At 37.6% G+C, this 12791-nt stretch overlaps 1 protein-coding gene across 5 annotated transcripts in view; it reads left to right on the plus strand.

Annotated features, from left to right (window-relative positions):
• LOC126458029 (lysophosphatidylserine lipase ABHD12) overlaps nt 1-12791 on the plus strand; it is a 98022-nt gene that overhangs the window by 34748 nt on the left and 50483 nt on the right. For all 5 annotated transcript variants that reach the window (XM_050094816.1, XM_050094814.1, XM_050094817.1 and 2 more), the window contains one exon: nt 3143-3261. In XM_050094816.1, coding sequence (XP_049950773.1) covers nt 3143-3261 — 119 coding nt within the window. The remainder of the gene's footprint in view (nt 1-3142; nt 3262-12791) is intronic.

Here is a 12791-nt window from a genome sequence, read left to right on the forward strand (position 1 = left end):
TCCAGGAATCCAATATTAGACAAAACTTATCAGAAACGTATGGTTTTAAAACATTCTCAAGAAATGTTTTGTAAATCACATTCTCAGCTTCTCGGATTTGAAGCAGGTAATGTAAACTTTTTTCAATGAGTCAGTTAAACGATTGACCTCTTCTATAACCCGAGTACCAGATGTAACATTCATTTCTTATAAACACAGGAAAACCTTAGGCAACACTTTTCCAGAGGCTGTGATGGGATGTTGCACCATGTACGAATGTGTTAGTTTGTTTTTACTACCAACTGTGAAAAGGGTTCATTTTTGCCCCTTATGCGATAATGTGCGCTGAATGTTCACCCAATACTCGCATCCTGTTTGATTGGTGTTGATCACGTAACCATGATTAAAACCGGTCATAAGTGACGCTGTTTGCGTGCTGAAAAGAGCTGCCACTTTCTGTATATCTTCTATATTTGTACCTCCTTATGAGAGACATATTTAGTGACATGCTGTTGACGAATTTTATACTCCGATTTAAAATTTCTTACCCAAGATAATGATGCAGCAAATGCAAAATCCTTGTTGGCCGTATATTGAAGTGCTGTACCTGCAGCCCACTCCTGAAGTATTCTCGCTGTTACATTCTCGTTACGACAACGAGATTCGACAAATCGGTCGTATGTCCATTTATTTATCACCTGGTATTTGTCGTATCTTGTCCGTCCTTTAACCATATCACTTTCCCACAATTTCAAGTCCTTCCTTTTCAGGGCTGTTGTTGCTCCATTCTTTTGCAGTTTTTGTATTCCAATTTGGATGATTCCTGGCTAGTGTTACCACCTTTACTTTTACTTCAAGGGATATAGTGCCGTAGTTCAATTGTTTAGTAACTGGTTTGTAATACTCATCGGGAACAGATGAAGCACATATTCCCAGTGACGTGGAGATTTCCAAAGTGTTATGACCATTTTGCAATTAACTAGTTGGGATATCTTCCACTGAATCACTTCCTGTTCCATTTTCATGGTATAGAACTTCAGTATCAGCAAAACTCATTTCGTACGTCAGCTCCAAAAATTGTTCAACGATAGCTGCTCCTATCAATCTGGAATGCTGAGAAATAGAACTCCCTGCTTCCGGTAGTGCATTGATAATTGCATCTGTCTTGCAACACTTTTACAAACCAAAACACAGCATCGGTAACTTCGCACTTGCCATCATCTGTGACAGGCACCCAACTATATATTACAGCGCTAGTCGTAGGGTGTACATTCTCCATTATTCAGATTATGCACCTGAAGGATATGACACAACGAACAATAACTAGTTACTACGGCATAAACAGATGAGCTAATTACTACAAACTACATACAGTACTCGTCATATGTTACTTACGGAAGAACACTGTATTAATTCACAATACGTATTTCATTTGGCGCATTAGCGATGGAAAAATCACTACGTGTATCTGCGAGGTTCGCAGCAGCCTAATGACGGAAAACAAGTCTTTCCGATTGACTTCTATAAGGCTCGTGCTGGACACCTTCACTCTTCCAGGTTCACAACTATGATATGACGAAGAGGCAACCAGGACAACATAACTCTCCCAGTGTGCATTCTTTCCCATGCGTCGCGTGGTTGGCTATCTGTGATCCCTCATGAGGAATTTGCAGCACTCTTACTCAGAGTTGTTTTCATGTGACAAGGCTTAAAAGTTTAATACTTTACTAACTCACGGCATTTGGGAAATTAGTTTGCCTACCTTATTATTATCATTCCTTATTGATTTACTTACCATATTAAACCACCTATCCCTATCAATTGAAATATGGAAAAATACAAATGAAAAGAATAACATCAGCTAGGTTTCTTAGACATTCGAACCCAGGTTTTCCGATTCCCAGCCAGTTACCTTGGCCGCTGCGCTTTCGGCGAAAAGTGTATACCATGTGGGTACAGAAGCGGCAGTTGTAAAAGTTTCTTTCCTCGATTTCTGGAAAAATTTGTGTTTATGGACCCCATACCTGATGATGAAAAATGCTCTATTTACAATTATCTATCGATCCCTTAAATTTTGAGATAGTTGCTTGTCATAACCTTTAGGGGTGATTTTCTCAAAATTGCGGGGGTGTTGACCCAAAATATCTTAGTCCTTTGTGTTTGGTTGTACACCTGCCAAATTTGACCCGAATCGGTTGGCCGTGTCTGAGGCCTTCCCCTTGTGAGACACTACAGGACTTGATGGCAAATTTCTTGCTCATTTGTTGCACCTCTATACTATGAGTGATGGACGTTTTGAAAAAATTTGAAGTGGCTGTGAAGGCTGCTTGCAGAGGATGAATTCATTTATGCCCACTAATACTGTATGAGCTGCACACTGTGCAGCCCAATGCGTTACAGCTTTTGGAACTATTTCAAAAAGTACATATAAAATTCTTATAGCATTCACAGTGAACATACCATTCGTTGTTCTTGTCTTTTGATCTTAGTATTCGAAATATTTAATTTTGAAATCAGGGACTGCTTCACTGGACACCATGTAATAATCAACAACAGACCTGAAGTGAAATGCTGTCATCTTGTTTGCTGTGATAAACAGTTTACGGGCCACTGTTGCACCAAAAACGTACCTGGGGCATTCGTTGAGAGTTGGTAATGACATAAGCACCATTGTGTTTGTTTGATTGTCTACCCTGCCATCTGTAAAGCTACAAACTAGCAGAGCATTTTTACTAGTTAGAATACTCATGCAACTCCTTTTGTGTTTACGGTTGCCTGTACAATTAAGATCTACTCATTAATCAAGCTTTGCAGCACGGTAACTAAAGCTGTACACTGACTTTCATATGAGGCAAATACTTTGTGAAAGGCTGCAGAGTTCACAAGATCCAGCATGGATAAAATTACATTAAAAGATACTGTTATATTGGATATGTAGCATAAAGTCAAGTGAGGACAGTGTGGCATAATAAATGCATACTTTAGTTGTTTCACTGCTACTGGATTTTGTTATTACATTGTAGGCAGAAGATAAGAACGGGGGAAAAAAAGAAAAACCAAAAGAAAGAAAATGTAATAGTAGTATCATCAGAACTTTCTTTGTCTGAATATTTTTTTAAAGTTAAATTTTGTCTGTTATATTTGTTTTTCTCTTTTTTTTCAGAATTGTCTTGACGACACTGAAGATATTTCTAGCAGTATTGCTTTTTATATACATTGTTGTACCATTCGTCTTCAGATACACGTATGCTTTACAGAGGACAATGATATTCCTTAATTTTGGTATGTATATTTTTTTTATATGGCGTATCCTATATACAGCTTATGGTTTTATACTTCAAATTTTCATGCCATTTGAACATACATGGTGAGTCGTCTAAGACATGACACCCCTGTTATTTCGTAAACAATTCCAGATATCGAAACAAGGTTTTCTTTTTCTGCTATTGATAGTATCCTGAGTGACAATGCTCTGAACTGTGGTATCAATTTAGTCATTGAAACAAGTATTTGCCCCCCCCCCTCCCTTCTCCCCCCCCCTCCCCCCTCCCAAAGTGAAACCGTATACTTTTCATAACTCTTTTCAGTAGCTTTTGGAGAGACTGTTACAGTGATGTAGTGCCTGTTAATACTGACATTGCTGACATTGAAACCTTTTGCAAATCTGAGAAATGTATTAAAATTCGAAAGTAATGTGCCCAGAGTTAGCTATTGTGGTGTAAATACCTCCAGGCAGAGTTCTCATGCCAGGCTCCGTCATATGTGACAAGACCGGCCTATGCTTCTAAGATAAAACATTGTTTTCTATACAACATAGATACAGGGTCACCTATGATTTTTTTGTGTATGGATCTATGGCATATGTTATCTTCTGGTGCATCAGATGAAGCCTGGGACAGCTGGGTCAAATGTGTATACGTTTCCTGATTCCTGTGATAATAAATATAGTTAGATCAGGCAGTTTTCCATGCGTTTTTATATGCTGCTTACCTGTCAAAACCCAAACAAATGTCGGTCATTCATTCTTCATAATGGTAAACAGCCCTATTAACAGAAAAAAAACTACTGTATTAACTTTCTTAGATTTGAAAAAAGTAATAAAGACACTGGCCCGTTGATGTTCAAGTTACCTGTTCGCACTAGTGATCTACTAATCTGTGCAAGTGACTGGTGTGACAGGGCATGTCATTCTAGATGGCAAAATAAAATTCTGTGATTTTTGTGAATGAGCGGGTCCAAAAATGTGCCTTTTGATGCATAATATCCTAATCTTAAAGATTTTTCTTTATTAATAAATAGTTAGCTTGGTAAATTTGCACGTGATTATAATTTATATTTAAATTTCCAGCAAAAGGGTGTAAATTTATGTAAACTCTCCAAAAATTTGCTCAAAAAGTGGTTTAATGAACTCAAATAATTTTCTTTGTGTTCTGTCTTTGTCATCAAACACTGAAAACACTTTGTAAAAAATGTAAAAAGCTTCAGTCAATCATCAAATCTTGCTTTGATTAATTCCTAGACATCATTCTTCAGCTTGCTTCCTGACTGGTAATGTATCCTCGCTTCTCATGAGTATACGCTTTGCCAGGAGCCTCTGTTACTTGTTTCACACACCTATCTATCGACTGTCCGTGACGTGGCCGCTTCGGAATTGAATTGGCTCTTGAACAAACTTTCTTATTTATGATAGTTTACGTTTACAAGTGGAAGTTCATGTACTTTTTCTGACCAGTCTATCACTTCATAAAGTGAAGTTGTATTTGGATTTACTGCAGGTATTTTCCTAGGCTGAACAGATGCGTCTCTTACAAGGGGAAGGCCTCAGACACAGCCAATGGATTCGGCTCAAATTTGGCAGGTCGCTTGTGTACAACCTAAAACGAAGGAATCTAAGTTATTTTGGGTCAACACCGCCATGTTTTTGAGAAAATCGCCCCTAAAGGTTGTGAAGAGCAATCGACTGAAAATTGGAGGGATCGATAGATAATTGTAAACAGAGCATTTTTCATCATCGGGTATGGGGTCCGCAAACGCAAAATTTTCCAGAAATCGAGGAAAGAAACTTTTATAACTGCCGCTTCTGTACCCACATGATAAATGCTATTTGGCGACAGCGCTGATAATGCACCGGCCCAGGTAACTGGCTGGGACTCGAAGAACCTGGGTTCGAATCTCGAAAGATATGACACAACAAACAATAACTAGTTACTACAGCATAAACAGACTAGCTAATTACCACAAACTATAGACAGTACTTGTCATATGTTACTTACGGAAGGACACTATATTCATTCACAAAACATATTTCATTCGGCGCATTAACAATGGAAAAATCACTACATGTATCTGCGAGGTTCATGGCAGCCTAATGACGGAAAACACTCTTTCCAATTGACTTCTTTAAAGCTCGTGCTGGACACCTTCACTCTTCCAGATTCACAACTATGATATGATGAAGAGGCAACCGGGACAACGTAACTCTCCGCGCGTGCATTCTGTCCCGTACCTTGCTGTAAACAAGCGTCGTGCAGTTGGCTATCTGTGATCCCTCATGAGGAATTCGCAGCACTCTTTCTCGGAGTTGTTTTCATGCGACAAGGCTTAACAGTTTAGTACTTTACTAACTCACGACGTTTGGGAAATTAGTTTGCCTACATTATTATTATTATTATTATTATCATTCCTTATTGATTTACTTACCTTATTAATCCTCCTATCCCTATCAATTGAGATATGGAAAAATAAAAATGGAAAGAATAACATCCACTAGATTTCTTCAAGATTTGAACCCGGGTTCTCCCATTCCGAGCCAGTTACCTTTGCCATTGCGCTATCGGCGCTGCCGGTGGAAAGCGTTTTGCTTGTCGGTACAGAAGCGGTAGTTGTAAAAGTTTCTTACCCCCATTTCAGACCCCATACCTGATGATGAAAAATGCTCTACTTACAATTATCTATCGATCCCGCCAATTTTGAGTTGTTTGCTTGTCATAACCTTTAGGGGTGATTTTCTCAAAAACGAGGGGGTGTTGACCCAAAATATCTTAGATTCCTTCATTTTAGGTTGTACACAAGCGACCTGCCAAATTTGAGCCGAAAGCACCATTTAAGTAATTGTGAAGCATGATGAACATTGGGTTGTTGGCAAAAAAAAAAAAAAAAAAAAAAAAAATCTGCTACCATTTTCTTCTGGGATTTTAGTAGCTTCAGTTGATAAAGAATATGACGTGGTCCTTCCACCCAAGAGAATTTAGATTTGTTTGTAAACCACCATGAATCGTAAATGCCAACAATGTATTCCACAAGCAGTTGTGACATCTTCAAATTGCTGCCTTTAAGGCCATGCGACAAATTGTTTACACAGTTTTTAACCACCGACAGTGGCTTATCAGAAAAATTTCTAATAATGCCAGATCAGTTGGAAGTGCACCAGTCTTTAGAGTCTGAGTTATCTAGTAACTATGAGTCAGATCTGTAGAGAGATCTAATACAACAATGTCACTCACTGAACGAAAGGCTCTAGAAAGGATATCCTGACAAATGAAGCATTGTTTTCAAGTTTTGCTGCACTGTCAAGGATGTCGCCAGTCTTATCACTCCACTTGTTGCACTACGTTTTCCCATCCAACTGTTTATTAAATGTGTGCAAAGGTAGCACATTAGTATGAAGAGCCCAAACCAACCAGATGAGTTTACGAGTCAGCTTTGTCTCAACCCAGTACACTATTCCTTCTTTCCTGCCAGTGTTATAATTCCCTGGTTCACTGCAAATAGTGTAATGCTCATCTTTCACAATACTTGGAAACTGATGATGACATGAGTTATCTTTTTGTAACAGAACTTTAGTGGGATCTCGGCATACATGAAAGAAGATACATTCAGTCTTGCCTGTCCTGCATCGAGCATGAAATTCTTCCTGGAGCAATTTCACGACATTTTCCTCAGCCCTTTTTCAATTTATTGTGATCAATAACAAGTCTCCTTCAGTAATTAGTCCAGCAACCAAAGATGAAGCTGTTGTGATTGCAGCTGTAGCACCTAGACAGACACCATAACCAATACTTTGCAACGTAGCACTCCACAATTGTAATATAATATAATACAATATAATGTAGTATAATATAATAGCTTGTACTTGAAGGAGAAGGTACATCAGAAATGCCACTTAGTATCTGCAAAAGATCTTCAGAATCCTCACCCTTAACATCAGTTGTCTCCTCATCTTCTCCTGAGAAAAGAATTTAATTTGGTTGTAATATTAACTCTTCCTTGTATTATCTGCTTGTATTCAGAATTTTATCTTAATTCCTCTTCTTGCCTCTTCTGCTTTTTAATTTGCCTTCTGTGTTCAGATAGCTGCTTTTTAATTTGTCTCTTGTGCTCAGGTAGATCTGATAATAAATTCCATGCTATCCAGCAGATCTAACCTTCTCTCTTTGACCTTCAATAAATACTACTTCTTGGACAGGGATCTTCATATCCATAGAACAGAAGCAGATGTATACCTCTTGGTTACAGCCAGCACCATCTGGACATGGACCCTCATATTCTGAACATAGCTTAATCTCACACTCGAAATTGAGGACGTCAAAGAGTTTGTCCAATGTTGCTATGAAAGCCTCCGTCACTTCCAACTTTCCTCTGCCAAGTGATATGTTTTTGGTCTTTTCCCAGTTTTCAGTCCGTGAGGACTGTAACCCTGGAATTTAATATTGGCAGCACAAAACAACTCTTCGGTAGTCCCCACTTTTTTAGCACTTTTGGATCAATATCCTTTGTAAGAGTGGCTGCTGGTTAATTTCTGACATTCCCTCCACTCTGTTCTCTGAAAAGAAGCCCGTATCATAGAATAGTACATAATGTAGAGATGGGATTTCAGAAGGCAGCATTTATCGATCAGTTCCAGTGAAGTTATTTGTATAAGTGGAAGTTGCCAGTCTTGTCTTCCTTTCACTAGCCATGGTTATGAATTTTCATATTTTGCATGCGGAAGAAACTATCTGAGGCTGGCAAAAGACAGACAAGGGAAGTCACAATTTGTAATGTATTAATAAAAAGACACTCTGCTGTAAATGAGTATCGCTAGTTTAAAAGCATTTACAAATGTCAGAAAAATGTTTAAAATTTTTATAGTGTATTCTTATCCTTGCAGCAAAAGTACAAATGGAAATAATAAGAAGGCACTTCTTGAAAGAAGAGAGTTTGCTGTGAATTTTACATGAAACATCAAAATATCACAAAATTCAAGTAGCTGTTTACAAAGCAAAACAATGTAATTGCTATATCTCATGAGTATAATTGGGAATTGCTATCAGAACACAACCTCATGACTCCATCATGTTTTGAAAAACGAGATCAAAAGATTTGACAGAACCTACTGGTGCAATGGACAGTGACAATAAGGAAAGACATCCCTACAATGCTATATCACTTCAGCAGCATTTCTTTGACATTTGTTATATAAAAGTAGTGTGTCTAACCCCCGCTCATTGTTTTACATGACTGCATGCAAGGAAAGTTGAAGCAGTGGAGGAAAATACAGTCAAATGGCTCCATATACAACAGTGTAACTTGACGTGAGTGTAATTACAACACAAGAGTCAATTTCAGTCAAATTTCCTTTCAATTTTTGAACATTTCTGGGATTCTGTTGCAAAAAGTTTCATCCTCATAATTACAAGTATTACATCACTGTACTCTTCTTTTCAAGTGCTTTCAGAGACCATTACAAATACGTATGAATCTTTCATACTTCTTCAATATCTCGATCGATACAAGAGTTAAGACTCGTTGTCACATAATAGAAGTGTGTGCCCCTCATTGTACTATCATTTGCTAAAAGCCTCATTTCAATATCTGGAATTGCACATGGAATAAAAATGGTGTTAAGTCTTATGTGACTCACCCTGTATATCTATACGTAAAAAATATCTCAAAATTTGATGCCAGAGTAGTCTGCAGTGCAACTTTGATTTCCAGCTTTCTTCCCCCATTCCTCATACCATTATCATTGCTTTTACATGTTTCCCAGTAGACTTAAAGTCCTCACTGTTGCATTATATTGTTAGCATCCCGACATGGAGGGGGGCTGTAAGGGGTGTGGAACCAGTCAAGGTATACATTAACAGGTAGGAGCAGCCACTCCAGTTCATTGTTTAAACAAGAATAAACCATATAACAACATACTGCCTAATGGTTGTAAGAAATTGATGCCAAATGGTGATTTTAAAAACTAAACATATTTTAATAGTATCATCTTCATACATTCCCATATAAATGTTTTCCATAAATAAAGCCTGCTGTTGTGACCTAGCTTGTGATAAATTGTGATATGGTTAGAGGTAAGGATGAAGCAGTTTTTATACCATATTCCCTATGGAAGTTGACATTTCATTTTTTGGTATGGGTTGTAAACATTATGTACTAGGTGAAATTGGCAGCACTGGGGTGCACTGCAGATGGCAGCAGAATTTTCTCTCTTACCACAAAATGAACAATTGTAGTTGTTAGAAAAAGTTACGGATTTATTTTAAATATGTTCATCTTAAATCAGTCGGGCCACAATGGTGGGTGTGTGTGTGTGTGTGTGTGTGTGTGTGTGTGTGTGTGTGTGTGTTGGGGGGGTGGGGGGTGGGGGGTGTTCTCTATTTCTGAAGGAGGTCTGTTTCATCTGAAAGCTTAAATGTTTAGCAGTCTTTTCATAGTCTGTTGGTGACTCAACATCACCACCTTTTGGTGAGAAGCAGTCTGACATTTTTCATAATATTATTGTAGATAGCCCATGCATCTTTAAAGAAATAGGAGGAATAGAGGCAGTCAAACAGTCACATAAAAGAATTGGAGATACATCTGAGTTAAGTCTGTAAAAGGTATCTTGTGACTTTTAGGTATGTTTGTTGATGATCTGCTTGTAGTCTTTTGCATGTTTTGCTTATTATCTTCTGTGTGTGCTAACCTGTTTACCTATGTATATTACTTATTAGCTCATAGTTCTCATTGACGCTGCAGAAACTGTCATTCAAAAGAGTACAGTAATCAAATATTAACTGCTGTATTCAAAATTTGTGATTTTTTTTTTTTTTTTTTTTTTCCCCCTCATATTATTTACCACTGAAGATATGTTACCTTGGCATTATGGTTTTCAGTCTGAAGACGTTGCATTCAGCTTCCTTCCTAATCTATCCTGTGCAACCCTCCTCATCTCATAATAACTACTGCAACCTACATCCAATTAAACTTGCTTACTGTATTAATCTCTTGGTATTCCTTTGCGGTCCCCGAACATGATGATTCTTTGGTGTCTCACTCTTTTTCGTACAAACTGATCCCATACTTTTTTAGTCAAATTGTGCCACAAATTTCTTCTTCACCAATTCTGCTCAGCACCTTCTCATTAGTTCCACAGAGTACCCATTTAACCTTCAGAATTCCTCTGTAGCACCATATTTCAAAAGCTAATACTCTCGTTTTGTATAAACAGCTTATTGCCACTGTTTCAGTTCCATACCAGGCTACACATCAGACAGATAGCTTCAGAAAGGGCTTTTTAACACTTAAATTTATATCTGATATTAACAAATTTTTCATCTTCAGAAACACTTCTATTACTGTTTTAAATTTTATATCTTCAGTATTTCAGCCATTGTCCATTATTTTAATGCCCAAGTGGCAAAACTCATTTACTACTTCTAGTGTCGCATTTCTGAATCTGATTGCTTCAGCATCACTTGATTTAATTTGACTTCATTCCACTACTCGTGTTTTACTTCTGTACTTATTAGTTTTTTAGCCTCCTTTCATGATATTGTCCATTCCGGTCAACTGCTCTTACGTGTCCTTTATAGTGATGATAGAATTACATCATCAGCAAACATCAGTTTTTATTCCTTCTCCCCGAACTTAAATTTTTCCAAATTTTTCTTTGGTTTTCTTTACTGCTTACTCTCCAGATTGAATAACATCGGGGATAGGCTACAAACCTGTCGCACTCCCTTCTCAACCATTGCTTCCCTTTCATGCCCTTCAACTCTTATAGATACTGTCTGGTTTGTTGTAAATAATATTTTGCTCTCTGTAATTTATTCCTGCTATTTTAAGAATTTCAAAGAGAATATTCCAGTCAACACTGTTGAAAGCCTTATGTAAGTCTACAAATGCTGTAAACGTAAGTTTACCTTTTCTTAACCTATCTTCTAAGATAAGTCGTAGGGTCAGTATTGCCTCATGTACTCCTACATTTTTCTGGAGCCCAAATTGATCTACTCAGAGGTAGGCTTCTACCAGTTTCACCGTTCTTTTACAAATAATTTGTCAGTATTTTACAACCATGACTTATTAAATTGGTAGTTTGGTAATATTCACATCTGTCAACACCTTTTTTTTAAATTCTTCATGAATTCTGACAGTATTTCCCCTGTCTCATACATCTTGCACACCGGATGGAATAGTTTGTTCATGGCTGGCTCTCCCAAGGATATCAGTAGTTTAAGGGAATGTTGTCTGCTGCAGGGGCTTTGTTTCATCTTCAGTCTTTCAGTGCTCCAACAAATTCTTTTCACAGTATTGTATCTCCCATCTCATCTTCATCTATGTCCTCTTGCCTTTCTGTAATATTTCAAGGAAGTTCATTTTCCTTTTATAGTCTCTCTATATATTCCTTACACCTTCCTGGTTTCCCCTCACTGCTTTCTGTCTGAGCTCTTGATATTCATAAGCCTCCTTCTCTTTTCTCCAAAGGCCTCTTTAATTTTCCTGCAGTAGTGAAATATGCTTCTAAATCTGTGCACTTGTCCTCTCCACAGTCTGCACTTCCTGTCAGTTTTTACATGTTTGTATTCCCTTTTGCCTGTTTCATTTGTTGCATTTTTAAAAATTCTCCTTTATCAGTTAAATTCAGTAGCTCCTGTGACATTCAAGGATTTCTGTTAAACCTTAACTTTTCACGTATTTGACCCTCTGCTCTCATCACTATTTTCTCTCTCAAAGCTACCTATTTGACTTGTACTGTATTCCTGCTCCCTCTGAAACTCTCAACAACCTCTAGTCTTCCAATAATGTAGGAAAAGACAGAATGCTACTTACCATAAAGAAGACACATTAAGTAGCACACGTGCACCATTGACACACTTCCATGACTGCCTGTAACTTAATGTGTCTTCTTTATGGTAAGTAGCAATCTGTCTTTTCTTAAATTGTTGATATTCCTATCTGGTTCTTTCAAGTTAATCAGATTCTACCTCCTTAATGTCCTACCTTTTTGCAATTATTCAATTTTAATCTAGTGTTCAAAACAAATAAAATGTGATCTTTCAGGTAACTCCAGGTACCTAGCCTTCTTTCATGATTCCTATGCCAAGTGCTAGTGATGATTAAATTATGTTTTGCACAGAATTGTAGCAGACAGCTTCCGCTTTTATTCCAGTCCCCCAGTTCATATTCTCCTACTATATTTTTCCTTCTCTTCCTCTTCGTACTAGCGAATTTCAGTCACCCACCACAAATTTTCCTCTCCCTGAAGTACCTCCATAATTTCTGTGGTTTAGTTGGCATACAAACTTCTACTACTGTTGTGCATGTAGGCTTTGTGTGCATCTTGACTATGATAATGCATTCACTATGCTGTTTGTAGTAGCTTACCTCCATTCCTATTTTCTTATACATTATTAGACTGATTAATTATGACTATTTGATTTTTTTATTTATATTGCTGTGCGCATCTGACTGGAAATCCTGTTCCTCCTGCCACTGAGCTTCACTATCTCCCACTCTACCTAATTTCAATCTATTCATTTCCCTTTTTAAATTTTCTAACCTAC

Source organism: Schistocerca serialis, chromosome 2 (assembly GCF_023864345.2).
Source record: "Schistocerca serialis cubense isolate TAMUIC-IGC-003099 chromosome 2, iqSchSeri2.2, whole genome shotgun sequence".
Classification (NCBI taxonomy): domain Eukaryota; kingdom Metazoa; phylum Arthropoda; class Insecta; order Orthoptera; family Acrididae; genus Schistocerca; species Schistocerca serialis.